Source organism: Triticum urartu, chromosome 5A (genome assembly GCF_056163025.1).
Source record: "Triticum urartu cultivar PI428250 chromosome 5A, HENAU_Tu73, whole genome shotgun sequence".
In the NCBI taxonomy this organism is placed as follows: Eukaryota; Viridiplantae; Streptophyta; class Magnoliopsida; order Poales; family Poaceae; genus Triticum; species Triticum urartu.
This window is the reverse complement of record NC_141877.1, coordinates 432,146,200-432,165,451: the sequence shown is the minus strand read 5'-3', so window position 1 is coordinate 432,165,451 and position 19,252 is coordinate 432,146,200. Positions and strand designations below refer to the sequence as shown.

At 41.5% G+C, this 19,252-nt stretch overlaps 1 protein-coding gene across 1 annotated transcript; it reads left to right on the top strand.

The window, feature by feature from the left end:
* The first annotated feature begins 6,243 nt into the window (after positions 1–6,243).
* LOC125509496 (myb-related protein 306) lies at positions 6,244–7,882 on the top strand. Its single transcript, XM_048674477.2, has 3 exons — positions 6,244–6,509; positions 6,626–6,755; positions 6,873–7,882. Exons 1-3 carry the CDS (start codon positions 6,377–6,379, stop codon positions 7,564–7,566), a joined length of 957 nt encoding a protein of 318 aa, XP_048530434.1. The 5' UTR covers positions 6,244–6,376; the 3' UTR covers positions 7,567–7,882.
* The last annotated feature ends 11,370 nt before the right edge of the window (positions 7,883–19,252 follow it).

The following is a 19,252-nucleotide window of genomic DNA, read 5'->3' as shown; positions in this document are numbered from 1 at the left end:
AGAACAATGTAGACATGACCGAGACACGTCTCCGGTCAATAACCAATAGCGGAACCTGGATGCTCATATTGGCTCCTACATATTCTACGAAGATCTTTATCGGTCAGACCGCATAACAACATACATTTGTTCCCTTTGTCATCGGTATGTGACTTGCCCGAGATTCGATCGTCGGTATCTCAATACCTAGTTCAATCTCGTTACCGACAAGTCTCTTTACTCGTTCTGTAATACATCATCTTGCAACTAACTTATTAGTTGCATTGCTTGCAAGTCTTAAGTGATGTGCATTACCGAGAGGGCCCAGAGATACCTCTCCGACAATCGGAGTGACAAATCCTAATCTCGAAATACGCCAACCCAACATGTACCTTTGGAGACACCTATAGAGCACCTTTATAATCACCCAGTTACGTTGTGACGTTTGGTAGCACACAAAGTGTTCCTCCTGTAAATGGGAGTTGCATAATCTCATAGTCATAGGAACATGTATAAGTCATGAAGAAAGCAATAGCAACATACTAAATGATCAGGTGCTAAGCTAATGGAATGGGTCATGTCAATCACATCATTCTCCTAATGATGTGATCCCGTTAATCAAATGACAACTCATGTCTATGGTTAGGAAACATAACCATCTTCGATTAACGAGCTAGTCAAGTAGAGGCATACTAGTGACACTTTGTTTGTCTATGTATTCACACAAGTATTATGTTTCCGGTTAATACAATTCTAGTATGAATAATAAACATTTATCATGATATAAGGAAATAAATAATAACTTTATTATTGCCTCTAGGGCATATTTCCTTCACAAATAAGTTGCACTATTATTATTAACTTTGCATCTTTTGGATTCAATATTATGAAAATGTGTATCACCACGATCGAGATCCAACAAACCATTTTCATTGGGTGTATGACCATTGAAGGTTTTATTCATGTAAACAGAACAATAATTATTCTCTAACTTACATAAATAACCGTATTGCAATAAACATGATCCAATCATATTTATGCTCAATGCAAACACTAAATAACATTTATTTTAGGTTTAACACTAATCCCGAAAGTATAGGGAGTGTGCGATGATGATCATATCAATCTTGGAACCATTTCCAATACACATCGTCACTTCACCCTTAACTAGTCTCTGTTCATTCTGCAACTCCCGTTTCGAGTTACTATTCTTAGCAACTGAACTAGTATCAAATACTGAGGGGTTGCTATAAACACTAGTGAAGTACACATCAATAACATGTATATCAAATATACCTATGTTTACTTTGTCATCCTTCTTATCCGCCAATTACTTGGGGTAGTTCCGCTTCCAGTGACCAGTCCCTTTGTAGTAGAAGCACTTAGTCTCAGGCTTAGGACCAGACTTGGGCTTCTTCACTTGAGAAGCAACTTACTTGTCGTTCTTCTTGAAGTTCCCTTCTTCCCTTTGCCCTTTTCTTGAAACTAGCGGTCTTGTCCACCATCAACGCTTGATGTTTTTCTTGATTTCTACCTTCGTCGATTTCAGCATCACGAAGAGCTTGGGAATCGTTTCCGTTATCCCTTGCATATTATAGTTCATCACGAAGTTCTACTAACTTGGTGATGGTGACTAGAGAATTCTGTCAATCACTATCTTATCTAGAAGATTAACTCTCACTTGATTCAAGCGATTGTAGTACCTAGACAATCTGAGCACATACTCACTGCTTCAGCTATTCTCCTCCATCTTTTAGCTATAGAACTTGTTGAAGACTTCATATCTCTCAACTCTGGTATTTGCTTGAAATATTAACTTCAACTCCTGAAACATCTCATATGGTCCATGACGTTCAAAACGTCTTTGAAGTCCCGATTCTAAGTCGTTAAGCATGGCGCACTAAACTATCAAGTAGTCATCATATTGAGCTAGCCAAACATTCATAACATCTGCATCTGCTCCTGCAATAGGTTTGTCACCAAGCGGTGCATCAAGGACATAATTCTTCTGTGCAGCAATGAGGATAAACCTCAGATCACTGATCCAATCCGCATCATTGCTACTAACATCTTTCAACTTAGTTTTCTCTAAGAACATATCAAAAATAAAACAGGGGAGCTAAACGCGAGCTATTGATCTACAACATAGATATGCTAATACTACCAGGACTAAGTTCATGATAAATTTAAGTTTAATTAATCATATTACTTAAGAACTCCCACTTAGATAGACATCCCTCTAATCCTCTAAGTGATCACGTGATCCATATCAACTAAACCATGTCCGATCATCACGTGAGATGGAGTAGTTTCAATGGTGAACATCACTATGTTGATCATATCTACTATATGATTCACGCTCGACCTTTCGGTCTCAGTGTTCTGAGGCCATATCTGCATATGCTAGGCTCGTCAAGTTTAACTTGAGTATTCTGCGTGTGCAAAAACTGGCTTGCACCCGTTGTAGATGGACGTAGAGCTTATCACACCCGATCATCACGTGGTGTCTGGGCACGACAAACTTTGGCAACGGTGCATACTCAGGGAGAACACTTTTATCTTCAAATTTAGTGAGAGATCATCTTATAAAGCTACCGTCGAACTAAGCAAAATAAGATGTATAAAAGATAAACATCACATGCAATCAAAATATATGTGACATGATATGGCCATCATCATCTTGTGCCTTTGATCTCCATCTCCAAAGCATCGTCATGATTTCCATAATCACCGGCATGACACCATGATCTCCATCATCTTGATCTATATCAATGTGTCGTCACATGGTCCTCTCGCCAACTATTGCTCTTGCAACTATTGCTATCGTATAGCGATAAAGTAAAGCAATTATTTGGCTCTTGCATCTTATGCAATAAAGAGACAACCATAAGGTTTCTTCCAGTTGCCGATAACTTGAACAAAACATGATCATCTTATACAACAACTTATATCTCATCACGTGGCATTTCATGATTTCTCATATTTTTACAATTATCTATTAACTTATTTTCCATTTTTCCTGGTTTTTCACCATGTCTTGTTTCTTTTGATTTTTTCTATCTATTTTGATTTTTATTTTGTGGTAAAATAATCTTGTAAAGTTTGACTAAACACGAGTGCTAAAAAAAACCAACTACAAGCGGGTGGTTACTGGATTTTTTTTTTGCAAGGGGGTGGTTACTGGTTAATATAGGTGTTAATGGATCCAACCCACTCGAGATCAAAATTTTCAAGTTTGGCACATGTGTGTCTCACCAAGATCTCATCCTTTTTGTGGTAGGCATGCGGTGAATTTGTGGGTCTTCAACACATGCGATTCTAGTCTTCGGTACAAGCCAAGTGTGTACATGTGTCTTGGCATGCACACACGTGTCTATATGACAATACTCGGTGTTTCTCAAAGAGCCGAAAAGAATACATGCTTGAAGAGTTTATGGTCAAAAATATATATTTTTTGGAGTAAACTATTTTTTTACTATTAGCCCAACCAAAGGGGAAAACATGTCGAGGCGAAGATGGCTTCAGAAAATAAATGCTTGCGGCCCGGTTCACTCCAATCAAGCTGACTTTAGCCAGCCCCATCCTATTTAATGCACCTTGATGTCCTCTTTTGAGAACTCATTGCACAATGCCAGACATTTTTGCCACGTGTGTGTGCCTTAGATCCAAATATTGTAAAATTAATATTTTTATGCGGAACGTTTTTATGTAGGAGTAAGTACGTTTTGATGTAGGAGTAAGTACAATATATTGAGACTAAAAATCTACCCTACTCCTACATAAAAACATTGAGACTAGAAATCTACTCCTACATAAAAATGTTCCATACAAAAATATTGAAAACGAACACGGATGGTGGAACGAGGCATGTGACAGACACAAAACTAATAGACTTGATATTTCTTGTAGATCTCCATAACTCATAAAATAAGTTCATTTGTAAGTTTTAAAATAAGTTCATCGGTTGTACACATAATATACAAAATTATGACATCTGTGGTAAACAGCGTTTTGGTAGTCGCCATCGTTTTAATTAAGAAAGTAAGCATGGTTGTTATGAGTTAACTTACTAATTAATTAGCACTCCATTGTTAATGCACATCTTAATCATGTAATATTGAGCTGCTGGCCACGTAAATATTGGAGTGCAACCTAGAAATTGTGCAATGAATGGGGCATATTCAAATAAGATTAATAGTACCAAGGTGTTGAGGATATTTACGGTAGCCATAAACATTTTAAAAACTCGCCATGGAATAGAAGTAATAGTATTGGTTAATTGGCACGCTTTGTTTTATAAGTCGACATGTTTTATTTGCCCTTCTATGTATTGCAGGTTTTTTTGTGCTAGCATGCTACTCTGACCAGTAAATGTCTGTGACTCACTCTTCAGAGCTCTCCTGTGTATTACAGAGATCAAAGAAAAGTCGAATCAGCGTAAACACATTGTAGGACAACCAGATGCCAGCAAAAAAGAGCAGGTTATTATTTTCGGATACACGACACTGAATATAGTCCCTCTGTCAGCGAATAAGTGTACATCTAGCTCTTTTCCTAAGTCAAAGTTTTAAAATTTTGACCAATTTTAGAGAGAAGAGTAGTAGCATATATAACATCAAATCGGTACATTAGGAAACTACATTTTAAAACAAATATAGTGATACTAATTTAATGTCATAAATGCTTCTACTTTTTCCTATAAAGTTGGTCAAAGTTTTAAAACTTTGACTTACGACAAAAGCTAGATGTATACTTATTCACAGACGGAGGGAGTATGCATTATTATTACTATAGTACTGAAGATTTTCGAATACACGAGAATGAATATATGCATGATTATTATAGTGCTGAAGATTTCGAAATAGGCGAATACACGAGAATGAATATATGCATGATTATTATAGTGCTGAAGATTTCCAAATAGGCAAATAAACGAGAATGAATATAAGCATGATTATTTTCTAATACACATCAGTTAATATATGATGATGAATATATGCATTATTATTTTCGAATATACGACAATGAATATTTTCAAATGCACAACAATGAGTACTACAGGGCTAATATAATTAACCAGATATTGCCAGCGAAAAACAATTAATCAGATAAGCACATGGTGTGCATTTCTCATGGAAAAATATTCAAAAGTAAAGGTATATTTTTTCCATTTATTGTTTTTATAGTACATTGACAAGGTGGATACTATGTATGCACAATTAACAATTTCTAATTACACCATATGGATATACACACATTTATCATTAGTAACAATTGTGTATGTGCAATGCAAGTTTGCACATCATACATCACATGCTGATCTAACTTATTATTGACCATACTCATCTTTTTACTAAGAAGAAAATGTTTAAGTTATCAAATCATAAAAAACACTATGAATTAATTTGATAGCCAAATAATAAATTTATTAGGTAGAATCATGAAAGTCTCAAAACACATATAATGTGTTTAGAAATATCACACAAGAATCAATCTAAATCGTCTATCATGAATTAACAAGTCAAAAAAAAAAACTACTCAGACTAGTGCTAATTTTCAATGATCTAACTATCATGAGCCCATTAGATTAAAATTGGATTCTACTAACTCGTATATTTTTGTAGGTATATATTTCGCATTCCTTAACCAGATGCTGCACCACAATTTTCTGCTCATCTATGTAACTTTTTACTCCTCGATCGTGTACACAGAAAAATGATGTTTTGACGAATTTGACTGCCTATATCATTTTAAATACCTATCGTTTGTGAACCGGAGATAGTAACCTAGATGCAGCGATCAATTACCCAACAAAAGAAAAATCTTCCCATTTAATTCCTCACAATAAAAGGGCACACCACACAACCAATACGAATCATTCAAAATCCATCCATAGCAAGATATAAAGCACAATTCACTCCACATTTTCAAGTGTGCTCATTTATGAGGGAAACAAAAATGGCAGATATCCTGAAGCAGCGAGGCACTATACCAAACCCATCACCAGATTCACTCGGCGGGTTACAATAATTCTGCTGACGGCCTGCAGCTGCTGTGTGGCTGCCCTACGCCCCCTCCTCATTTTCGTGTGCATGCCTAGTATACATGTTGCTGTAACATGTGTCAAAGTCACGTCGCAGTGGGTTAGCTCAGCATTCTACTCCGGGTCAAACCTCAGTAGACAGTGTGGTAGCTAGCATTTCTCCTTCCCCCCAAGCCAGCCCGAGGCCACGCCACGGCTTATATATAGCGCTAGCCCCCACCCCCTCTTTTACCTCATCCGCTTAATTGCACCGGCCCGGTCCCTGCCTCCATCTGTGCCTAGCCAGCCAAGAAGATACTTTTCGTCACCAACCCGGCCGGCCACCGTGCGAGCTGAGAACGCGGCGGCGGCGCCATGGGGAGGCCTCCGTGCTGCGACAAGGTGGGCGTCAAGAAGGGGCCCTGGACGCCGGAGGAGGACCTCATGCTCGTCTCCTACATCCAGGAGCACGGCCCCGGGAACTGGCGCGCCGTGCCGACCAACACCGGTACGCACGGGATAGCGTAGGGGATCATGGATCGTCCGTGGATCGGGGCTCGATCTTGTGTGCAGGTGAATCGGAATTGGAACTAACAAAGCTTTGTTGATTTGGGGGCGTTGCAGGGCTGATGCGGTGTAGCAAGAGCTGCCGGCTTCGGTGGACCAACTACCTCCGGCCGGGGATCAAGCGCGGCAACTTCAACGACCAGGAGGAGAAGCTCATCGTCCACCTCCAGGCGCTCCTCGGCAACCGGTGATGATAGCTTCCATCTCATCTTCTCATGATTTCCGTCTTGTTGTTTGTTTGTTTCTTCCGTGGACGTAAAGTACAGAATTGCTGATATGAGCTTGCGGTTGACGCCATGCGCAGTTGGGCGGCGATAGCGTCCTACTTGCCCGAGAGGACGGATAACGACATCAAGAACTACTGGAACACCCACCTCAAGAAGAAGCTCAAGAAGATGCAGGACGCCGGAGGGAACGACGGCGGCTCGGAGGGCGCCGGCGCCGGGGGTGTCGGTGGTGGCGTCCCGAAGGCGGCCGCTCCCAAAGGGCAGTGGGAGCGCCGGCTGCAGACGGACATCCACACTGCGCGGCAGGCCCTGCGCGACGCGCTCTCTCTAGAGCCCTCACAGCCCGCCGCGCTGGCGGCGCCGGCGCTGCCGACGCCTAGTCCGGGGTCGGTGACGACGTACGCGTCGAGCGCGGACAACATCGCGCGCCTACTGGAGGGCTGGATGCGCCCCGGGAGCAGCAGCAAGGGGCCGGAGGCGTCGGGGTCGACGTCGTCCACTACGGCGACGACCCGCCAGCAGCCGCAGTGCTCCTGGGACGGCGCGGCGTCCGCGTCGGCGAGTCACAGCGGCGGCGCGGCCGGGGCGGCAGCAGCGCACACCCCCGAGGGCTCAACCGAGACGAGCAAGATGGCCGGCGCCGGGGCCGGCGGCGCCCCGCCGGCGTTCTCCATGCTTGAGAACTGGCTTCTTGACGACGGCATGGGCCACGGCGAGGCGGGACTCATGGACGACGTGGTGCCACTAGGGGACCCCAGTGAGTTCTTCTAAGTACGGCGCGCGCGTACCAACCGGGAATTGATCGACTAGAGCAAGAACAAAAATTTAAGAAAGGCGCGGCGATCGCCGATCGAGTAGCTGAGCAGAAACAAAAAAAGGCCGGGGGGCTTCGAATCCTCGGTGATTTAGATCGAGCTGGGTGTCGATCCAGTTTGCTTAATCGTTTTAGATTTCAATTAGTTGCTCTTTGCGATGTTAATTAGGGTTTGAAACTGATCATGTCCTAAATGGATCGTGCAGGAGGGATAAAGAAAGAAATGTACATCTTATAAAAGAAAGATCTATATAGATGCTTAATTTATAATTACTTACTTATAGTATACTCTTTATATTAATTTTACCTCATTAGTCATTTCTCCCATCGAGCTGAAATAAATCATTTCGTATCTTGTTTTCATGTATTTGTTTCAAGTTTGATTGACACTGATCATATGCAGTTAAGTGGAGTTTAATTGATTTCCAACAATAATTTGTTTTCAAGATCAGATGCATCAAATGGACATGTTATCGGAAATTTTAGTTTTGGATAATTTGGTAAAGATAAGTTTAATATTATATTAAAAAATTGGTTCTTCCATGAGGTTCCCAAATGTAAAGCCAAGTCCCACAAAAAAAGTTCGGGTTAAACTGGGATCTCATTTGTGAATCATGCATGTTTGTAATTTCTGTAATATTTAACATATCAAAATGAGTGGAAGGCTTGAAGTTCCCAAATTTACATCTGGAAGAACCGCCACATTAAAATGGTACGCTAGTATATATGCTCAAATCTTTTCATATTTGACTCAACTAGACATAGAGCTGTCATGCATTTATTTGATGCCATTTAATGCTTGAAAATCACATGTTGTACTGGATCCTTTCTTTACTTCAGCTGATATATTGAATTCTTTTAGGGACATCGATAGTTAACATATACTATTGGATTTGATAATGTAGAAAATCACAGTTAAACTCACACACACACACACACACACACACACACACACACACACACACACACACACACACACACATATATATATATATATATATATATATATATATATATATATATATTCGGTGCTAACTTGACAATCTAAATATATGGAACTTGTCATCTTATGGTTTTAGGTAAATATTTGCTCAATTTGTCGCCGAGGATGATTTAGTATCCTATTTATTGAATAAAAAAGTCAACACGGTCACATGTGTGCCCATTTGAGAACAAGCATTTCTGATTTAAAAACAGAAAGGACCACATTACTCGTAAATTCCATATGATGTGTCACTACATACATATGGAACATGTGTCTTACATATCGTTTTACATTTATGTGCATGTATATAAATTATTGATGAGGGACCTCCTTGATTCAAATGAATTTCAGAGATATTTGGGGTTTTGATCCTTTGGAACATTCAGTACAAACATTGTTTGGTTTGTAGGATTATAAACCTTAGGATTGTTTTCTTGTGGGCCACCACTGTCCATTTAATTACAAGATAATTTTCACCGAGTCCAAACACTCAGATATTTTTATTTCTATGATTCCTAATTTACCATGGCATGCACGCCTGATCCCTACAGAAAAATCATGCATTTGTCATGTGTTGCAACCAAACAACATAGATATATTGTTTATTTCTCATGTTTTCAAATATTTGCTGGATACATGATCATGGCAACCGATTTTTTTCCCTGTTCCCATACTAGTGAATCCTTTGAAGTGCTCCCAAGAGGCCCTTTTGTAACTCTTGCTCTGTTTGCGCAGAGTACACAATATGATTTATTTACCTGACATATTTTTTAGAAAAGGGTTTACCTGACATATAACTACACAAAGAAGGGACTTGGAAGGGGAAAGAAATGTCATTTAGGCTTGCAAATTAAGTCTACGATCCCACATGTATGTGATTTGTTTTAATTGAGTGGTTCCTTTGGTTAATTTGATAGCATCGTATATGTATATTCCAACCAGCTCTTATAAAAAGTAATTACGATAGCAGCAACGCATCCGAGAATAATGCCCGGGCTCCAGTCCCGTCTCGACGGCGTCCATGGCGGCGTCGAGGAACCGGTGGGCTCGGTCTCCTATCTATCATTCTGGTTGATGGTTTTAGGTGTTCGCCTGATGGCTGGCGTTATGCGCGATGTTACCGATGGGCGAGTGAAAATGATGGTTCCAGATTTGGGCTTGTGGATTGAAGGCGGTGGATCTGGTGCTTGGCCTGGACAACGTCGACGGCTGGCGATGGCTCCGGGATTCAAGGAGAATGGGGACAATCCCTGGTCGACACGCCACAACGACAAAGGCTTTGCCGATGGCAAGCTTCTTCATTGACTCACAGCGCCCTCATGGGCTATGGTTCTCCTTCGAATCCAGCAACATTCAGTGGTGACGACGGCTATTGCAGAATTAACTAATGATTCCTGTGTATTTTTCTTCCCTTTGTTTTTTCTGCAAATTTCTGTGGAAATGTGTTTGCTCTCGACCCTTCTGATCGGTACCGCGTGCGTGGGTTATATTCATCATATTTGTGATCAATGAAACACGTAGTTACCCTAAAATAAAAACTAATTAAGAACACACCTGACCTAATTTTTCTTCCCTTTATGACAGCGATCTGTGACAGGCTCGGCCATGGAATCTCGCACTAGAGTTAAGCTCCAATGCGCCCCCTTGCTGCCTCTGATGGTAGCTCATCATGAAAAGATCGCACTGCTACACTAGCTAGTTCGGCTATGAATACGGTCAAAGTAATTGCTCTGTTGTTCCTCTTGTGTTGAAGCATGCACGACGATATCCTTTGGGGGTAGCGTACCTTACTAGTGATAATTAATGTCTTTTTATTTAGGTCACAATGAAGCATTGCGCTCTCTGCACGGTCGTTCACCAGAGACACGCACATGCTCGTCGCGTGCCCCGTTATCACGGACGAGTCAATACAGAGAATTGTCTCGGACATATCGTTGTCGGTTAAAGTCCAAAAGCGTCTAAGAAACTGAGCTTATCTCAAATGGTTTCACAGGAAGCGTCTAACAAACTGAGCTTATCTCAAATGGTTTCACATGAGTAATCGTCGGAGATACATCTCCAACAGGTTTAGTCACAAGTCGTCAGGAGATCATGTACCATCTCATAGTATAGGATCGGCTAGTTCGTCAATTTCGTTTTCCCCGCCTAGCCCCCGTTTCGGTGATGTGTCTAGCGTCGTCGGTGTGGACGTATGGAGTTGTGTCTCCGACAGATCTATTCTTGATGGATTTGTTTGGATCTCGTTGTAGTTCGTCTATGTTTGTGTTTCTTCAGGTTGGATCCTTATGATCTATGCTACTTTTTATCGGCGGCGGTTGCTATTCTGCTGTGCTAGTTCTATGGGGTCTTAGCATGACGACTTTTCGACTGACGAGGGAGGGGTGATGACAGCGGCGAGCCTTTGGCTCATTTCAGTGCTTGTAGTCGTCGCTAGGTGGTCTACGGATCTGAATGTAATTTTTATTATTTCTGATGTTCATTGTATTGTCATAATTGAAGATGAATAGAATTGAAAGTTTTCTCAGAAAAAGAACACAAACTTTAAGAGAGGTTCCTTTAGTGAAGGTATATTTGGAACAGATCGAGATAGTCCGTTTGATATACGATTGTTGCGCAATTGTGAAGAGTATATTGTCATTTCCTTGTACATGCTTGTTTGAACAAAAAGCAACTAGGTTCGGGTCACTATATACTGATAGATAGGGAACTTAAATTAAAACATGTATGAATATAGTTGCATTATCTCAAACTTGACTTAGAGTCGATCTGCCCATTATCTTGGACTGAGTCAAAATAGAAAGTTGTCACCCTCGAAAAGAAGGACTTCCCAGACATATCGTTGTCGGTTAGAGCAACTCTAGCAGACCCCGCAAAAAGTCCCGACCCGTAAAATAACCGCCAAAATGCGAGTCAACGCGGAAAATCCCGCCCGAACAGACCCCGCAAACGCGGCCGGCCCGTAAAAATTTTTGAGGGGCGCGACAAAATCTCGATCCCAACCCGCGAATACGCGGGTTTCCGCCTCGCCCCTACGGTGCCCCGTATCGCAATCAAGCGGTTGGCGGGAGGGACATTTTAGCCCGCGCCCTTTCCCCATCTCTTTCCGCCACCACCCGCTCTTGGTTCCGCCCGTCTGTCGCCGACGATTCCGACCAAATCTGCAGGCGGAATCGTGCCGCGGGGACGTCCCCCACCCTCCAGCACCGATACGCTGCACCCCTCCCCGGATCAGGCGAGAAGAGCCGCCCCTAGTCGCTGTCACTGTCGCCGTCGGGGATCGATCGCCCTCGAGCCCGCCCCTCGTCGCCGCCGGGGATCGACCGCCCTCGAGCCCGCCCCTTGCCTCCGACCGGGATCACCCGCCCCACGAGCCGCCGGTTAGTGTTTATTTGTGATTTGTGCCGAGCGATATGCATAGTTGATTGACGCGGCGTGCGATTCTTGTTCATGTAGATGGAATTGAGACCATGCGAGAAGTTCTTGCTCTCCGATTCGTCCGATTCGGACGACTCGGATGTTGAGACGATGCTTGCAACCTTTCGGTAGCAGACATTAGTGATGGCACTTGTCGTGAAGGAGCACGAAGACGAGAACCGAAAGAGGCGGCAAGGATCGACCGTTGGGCGTCTTTGCATTCCTCGGAATCGACATCTCGGGAACGAGATGTTGATGCAAGACTACTTTGCGGAGAATCCAACATATCCACCGCACCTCTTACGGAGAAGATACGGAATGCCTGGATCCCTCTTTGTGAAAATTGTTCAAACTTGCGAGGCAAATTGTCGGTATTTCACTCAAAAAAGAAATGTTGCGGGCTTAAAGGGATTTAGTGCATATCAAAAAATCTCCGCAGCTATGCGGGTGATTGCATATGGCGTTCCGGCTGACTATGCCGATGAGTACCTTCGCATTGGTGAAGATACCATAATTGAGTCAGTGCGTAGATTTGCCAAAGTGATCATCCGTGTCTTTGGTCCTGAATATCTTCGGGCACCCAACGAGGATGACACAAAGAAATTGATGGGATCTAATGAGAGGAGAGGTTGTCCTAGCATGCAAGGTAGCATTGATTATATGCATTGGACTTGGAAAAATTGCCCGAAGGCATGGCAGGGAATATATTGTGGCAAGTCTCGTGATGCAACAATTGTGCTAGAGGTCGTAGCATCCGAGGATTTATGGATTTGGCATTGCTTCTTTGGTATGTCGGGCACTCTCAATGATATCAATGTGTTGCAACGGTCTTATTTGTTTGCTAGGCTTGCTAGTGGTGATGCTCCTACTTGCAACTACACTATCAATGGGCATGAATACACAAAAGGGTACTATCTTGCAGATGGTATATACCCTCCTTGCACATTTTTCAAGAGCATCAATGATCCCAAAACTAGAAAACATTGTGAATTCGCAAGGGTGCAAGAGGCAGCCCGAAAAGACATTGAAAAAGCATTCGGGGTTTTGCAATCTAGGTTTGCCATTGTTCGTGGTCCTGCTCATTTTTGGGACAAGAGGACCTTGAAAAATATCATGACATGTTGTGTTATCCTTCACAATATGATTCTCGAAGATGAGAGAGGAATGAACTTGGAGTTCTTGTATGACAATGTGGGTAGTCGTGTCAAACCAGCTAGAGACCCTAACCGTATTAGAGCTTTTCTTCAGACCTACAAAGAGATTGAAAATTCAAACACCCACTTTCAGCTTCAGGAGGATCTCATTGAGCACCATTGGCAAAGGGCTGGACAGTAACAAACTTATGTTTCTATTCATTTTTATTTAATTCATGTGTTATTTGTACTCGGGACAAGTTTTGTATTGCATTATTTAGTTTGCTTCGTTGATTTGGATAATTATTTGTAATGTGAATGATTGTTGTATTGTGTTGGTATTTGTAATTTGTGGTGTGGTATTGATATTTGCGGACCGGCGGCAGGGGCGCAAGAGCAAACCCCGCAAAGCCGACCCGTAAAAGAGCATATTCCACGAATATCCTTTTATACGGGTCCTATTTGCGGGGTCTGCCTCTGTGGCCGTCCGCGCCGGACCGCAATGTCGTTTTTCCGCGAACTGCAAACGCATTTTGCGGGTCGACGGGATGCGGGCTCTGCTAGAGATGCTCTTACAATCCTGAAAGCATCTACCAAATTGACCATCTCAAACGGTTTCATGGGAATAACCGTCCGGATACATCTCAAACATGTTTTATGTTAAATTGAAGGAGATAATGTACCATCTTCGGTTCTAACTAGGATAGCCTAGTTGGCAAATTCCACCTAAAAACCACCCAAGAGGTTTCGTTACTGACGATATTTGTAACAAATCGACATAATCCATTTGATATGGGTTGGTCTGCACTAGTGTTAGAATTCAATTAATCCATGAATAGTTGTGTATCTTCTATACCTAAATAGCTAGCCCCCACTAATCTGTTTATCTCAATATGGAAGTATGTCATCTCAGCATGCAACATGCATGGAAAAAGGCTCACCACAACAATGCAACCATTCCTAGAAAAAACCACCTTAACATGTAACATGAATCTGAAATTCAATTCTATTATGGTATTTATATTTAATATTTTTTTACAACTATACAATGATCAAAAACAATAAATCATATGTAATTTTAGTTTTTTCATATTATTACTTCAAATATTCATGTTGCATACAATCAAATCTCATTGAAACATATTGCAAAACGTTCACCCAACAATGTGGGGGGTACCATCTTGTATATTGTAATTTCTTTGTACATGCATGTTCGAACACAACTTGCCCCCCACTAATCTATTTATCTCAACATGCAAGTATGCCCCTCAGCAATGCAACATGTAGGGAAAGGGCCCACCACAACAATGCAACCATGCATACAAAAAACCACCTTAACATGCAATATGCATGTGAAATTCAATTCAATTATGTTATTTATATTTAATAAATTTTTTACAACTATACAATGATAAAAATAAAAAATTATATGTATTTTTTTCTTTCATATTATTACTTCAAAATATTCATGTTGCATACAATCAGATTTCATTGAAATATATAGCAAAACATTCCTGCAATGATGTGCGGGGTACCATCTAGTATATTGTAATTTCCTTCTACATGCGTGTTCGAACACAACTAGCCCCCACTAATATATTTATCTGAATATGTAAGTATGTCACCTCAGCATGCATGGGAAAAGGCCCACCACAACAACACAACCATGCATAGAAAAAACCACCTTAACATGCAACATGCATGTGAAATTCAATTATATTGTGCTGTTTATATTTAATAAATATTTTACAACTATACAATGATCAAAAACAAAAAATCATATATTTTTTTAGTTTTTTCATATTATTACTTCAAATATTCATGTTGCATACAATAAAATCTCATTGTGAATATATTGCAAAATGTTCCTGCAACAATGTGCGGGATACCATCTATTATGTTGTAATTTCCTTGTACATGCATGTTCAAACACAAAAACAAATAGAGTCACTCTCCCAGGGCGGATAGGAAACTTGAATTAAAACATGTTTAGTGATCCCCCTATGTCCAAATATTTCAGGAGTGTGTTATCAAGTGATACTTCATTTTTTTGTTATGCCAAGAGATGATTGGTGCGGATATGGTTGTTGTTTTAGCTTGTTGATCAATGTTTTGATCAGTTCGATTTTCTTTTCTTTTTTGCTAGACCATGGCATAGCTTCGGGGGTGTTTGACTTTGCTAATTGCCAGTGTGTGTGTACGCGCGCACACGCGTGCGTGTGCATGTGCGTGTTGGCTTTGTATATCCTAACTATGCAGAGGCCGGTTGTGTGCTCATTCTGTTGGCTTTATTGAATATGCCACCTCAACATGCAACATGCATAGAAAAAGATACACCACAACAGTGTAACGATGCATAGAGAAAACCACCTTAACATGCAACAAGCATTAGAAATTCAATTCTATTATGATATTTATGTTTAACAAATATTTTACAACAGTACAATGATCAAACGCAATAAATATTATGTATTTCCACAGTTTTCGCTTATTATTACATCAAATATTCATGTTGCATACAATTAAATCTCATTCTTATTGCAAAACGTTCCCGCGCAAATGTGCAGGGTACCATAGCATATTATAATTTCTTTATACATGCATGTTAGAAGACAAAGGGATAGAGTCACTCTCCCCGAGTAGACAAGAAACTTGAATAAAAACATGTTCAGTGATCCCCCTATGTCCAAATATTTCAGGAGTGAGTTATCAAGTGATACTTCATTTTTTGTGATGTTAAGAGATGGTTGGTGCGGATATGGTTGTTGTTGTACCTTGTTGATCATTGTTTTGACCGCTTCAAAGTTTTTTTCCTTTTTGCTACACCATGGCATAGCTTCAGTGTTGTTTGACTTTGCTAGTTGTCTCTGTGTGTGTGTGTGTGCGCGCGCGCGTGTGTGTTGGCTTTGTGCATCATATCTACGCAGAGGCCAAATGGGTGCTCACTGTATTTGTATCCCCTCAATGCTTCATTTTGAGTGAATAAAATCCATCCTTTATTGAAAGAATTAAGTGATGCCGTGATGATCTGGAAAGAACATATATGTATAGGGTGTAGAACCATGGTTTTGCTGTTGATATGACTAATTTGGTTGACAAACATTAGAGAGAGTAGGTAATGTTGCTAATGACAAGATTTTGTTCACCCAGTAGTGACTTTGGTTACCAATCGCGTAACCTTGTTATCAGTATCCCTAAAAAAAGCTTATTGAGAGAGAAAAATCGAGGTCGTTCTAGATGGTGGAACTAAGAAAAGTTTTGAGGAGCTTGATGAAGGTCAAATCATCCCTTTTTATCGAGGTTTCTTTAAGACTGGTGCCAGCCAATCAACGAGTTTTTAAGAAGATACCTGGTGACACTACATTAGCTCTACAATATCCAACCCTGTATAATATTGTGTTCAGAAAAGAGGATTCAGTGGCCTCTGTTATTGGGGATAGCCCTTTGAACATCCAATTTTGCAGTGCAACTGGGTGATAAATGGACTAAGTGGATCCATTTGGTTTCTAGATTGATCGATATAAATTAATCTAACTCAGATGTCAGATTCATTTTAGTGGAGGTTAACCACTAACCATGTCTTCACTGTGAAGTCTATATATGCAGATGGATCCTGGACCTATTTTTCGTAAAAACATATATTTGGAAAACAAAGGCTCCTTTCATGATCAAAGTTTTCATGTGGTTTCTGTAGAGGGTGGTAATTCTTATCAAAGATAACCTTGCTAAGATTAAGTAGCATGGCAACAAAAAATATTGTATTTGTGACCAGGAGGAGACAATTCATCATTTATTTCTGTCGTGCCCATTTACTACATTGATCTGATATGATTCATGTTACATACAATTTAGCACCACCAACAGGTATTTCAAATTTGTTTGGAAACTAGTTAGGTGGTATTCATCAAAAGTCGAAGGGCCAAATTCATGTGGGAGTTTGTGTTATTCTCTAAGCAATGTGGAACTACATCTTCAATTCGATGTTATCTACAGAGCTACAACTTCAATTCGTATGTGGTCATCACTGCAGCATGTGGACGCGCGGACGCTTATGGCCTCTGGGTGCAGCTGGTTGAAAACAGTTGCGCTGGGTTTGTTCAACCAGTTTGACTGGTGAGCCACTCCTAAATTATGTGGATGGGCTATTTAATCACAGGTTCGACTGCTTATGATCGTGTTTTCCATTTATTTGTTTTTACTGTCGAGCACTCGTCACTTAAACTTATTTCATGTTGAATAATATAGATGTGTGCATCATGTGTGATGCAGAGGTCAAGTACATGAAGAATTTCATAGGGTCACCACACTCATCTCTCTCATCTTAATTATCTTGCCACATCAGATTTTTTGTCTACATGGCAGCCTTAGTATCCGTACAAGATGTAGTATTGGGAGGAGCCTAAGAAAAAAGTATGCCCGTCGAAGTGGAAAAGGTTTCAGTTAACGAAAGAGCAAAGAAACTCTAGTGCAAATGGCATCCTGCGCGCTGCCACGCCTTGGAAACGCACGGTCGGTGAGGGAGCGGCGTTAAATGCCAGTGCGTCCTGGAGCAGTAAAGCCAATCTCGTCGCTGCATTGACCTTTTCCTTTTCTTCCCCTCCTGGCTGCGATGCATGCAAGGGCACTGCTGCATCTCTGCATGCACCACGCCACCCTAATAAAAATACTTTCCCTCTTACTACTTTACTGGTATAAATTAATTAAAACTGGCCCTCTCATCTCATTCATATGCAAGCCATGACCTCACAGCAAAAGGTTAATCGAGGAGTTCTTTAGTCTGTGGACTTGGCAGGGCATGCATGTGAACGCCATTGCCTTGCCTTGCCTGGGCAGTAAACTGATCAATGCTCCTCCATTATGCTACACTTATACAATACCGAGAGGAAGAGACTTCGAGTACACTCTAGAAATTCAGTGTACGTACGTAGTATATTTTTTTCGAAACGGGTACGTACGTAGTATAGTTTGCATGGTGAAGGAGCACATGGTCGACAGTGGCAATATTTTACGGAGGAAAATTTGACTCTCACACTATTATTTGTTTAGAGGTAGACAAAATTTGACCCGTGATGCGTCATGGTCAGAGCTCAGAGGAGAAGGGTCGGCCGATGAGCTAGGTGCATGCATGCATGAGGAGATCAAGATAGAGGGCCGGGCAGGGCAGCTGCCTCGGCAGGGAGATGATAAACAAAAAGTGGCAGCGGAACTCAGAGTGCGCGATCGAATTGAATGCCCGAGCCAAAAGGAAAACAAGGGCGTAAATGCGTGCCCTCCGCCACTGCACATGTGAGGGGACTTATTGGTAAGCTAGGCTAGTAGTAGTAGTAGCCTCGATAGAGATCATCAGCCGCCTCCACCTCCATGCCCCTCTCCTCCTGTGTGGAAATGGACAAATGCTCTTTTCTACTCTCTCCGTTTCTAAATATAAACTTTCTAGAGATTTTAATATGAATTACATACGGATCAAAACAAACACTACAGTATGTCTACCGTATGTAGTTTGTATTGAAATCTCTGAAAAGCTTTATATTTAGAAACGTTGGGAGTAAAACTTTAGCATAAAATGGACCTGACCCAAAAAAATCCATCAAATGGTCCATTTGCATGACGCTCCAGGCCCAGCCTCGGGCGTCATGCAAAAATGAGTCATTTTGTGAAAAGAAAATGGATCGGGTTCATTTTGTGTCAAAGTTTAAGAAAAGGCTAGATTTGTCAATTTTCAGTTCTACTCTAGCTCCTTGCCCTCTCTCTTTGTACTCTCCGCCCAGCTGTAAAGTAAAGATGGAGCTAGCTAGGGGGAGAGAGAGAGAGGAGAGCACGAGGATGGACACGTGTGACATCTGTCCTTGAGACGAAGAGCATGCTTTGCTTTGTAAACAAACAAGGATGCAACGCCTAATTCTAGCCGTACCACAGTGCCATAGAACTTCAGTATGCTACTACTGCACTTGCTTAATCGACATAACTAACCAACTTGCAGGACATGCATTAAGGCTGCAATGGCAAGGTTGCAGGTCGAAGCCAGACCATCCATGGGGAAGAGGGCATCGCACGTACGTACACGCTGGCCTTGCACGTACGTACAGTGTGTCGTGGCATCCGAATATATAT

Bases quoted from the DNA above. Each gene is read 5' to 3' on its own strand.
- LOC125509496 (XM_048674477.2), top strand. From the start codon at position 6,377: ATGGGGAGGCCTCCGTGCTGCGACAAGGTGGGCGTCAAGAAGGGGCCC. The intron at 6,510-6,625 runs GTACGCACGGGA...GGGGCGTTGCAG, and splicing joins CGCCGTGCCGACCAACACCG to GGCTGATGCGGTGTAGCAAG. The intron at 6,756-6,872 runs GTGATGATAGCT...CGCCATGCGCAG, and splicing joins CAGGCGCTCCTCGGCAACCG to TTGGGCGGCGATAGCGTCCT.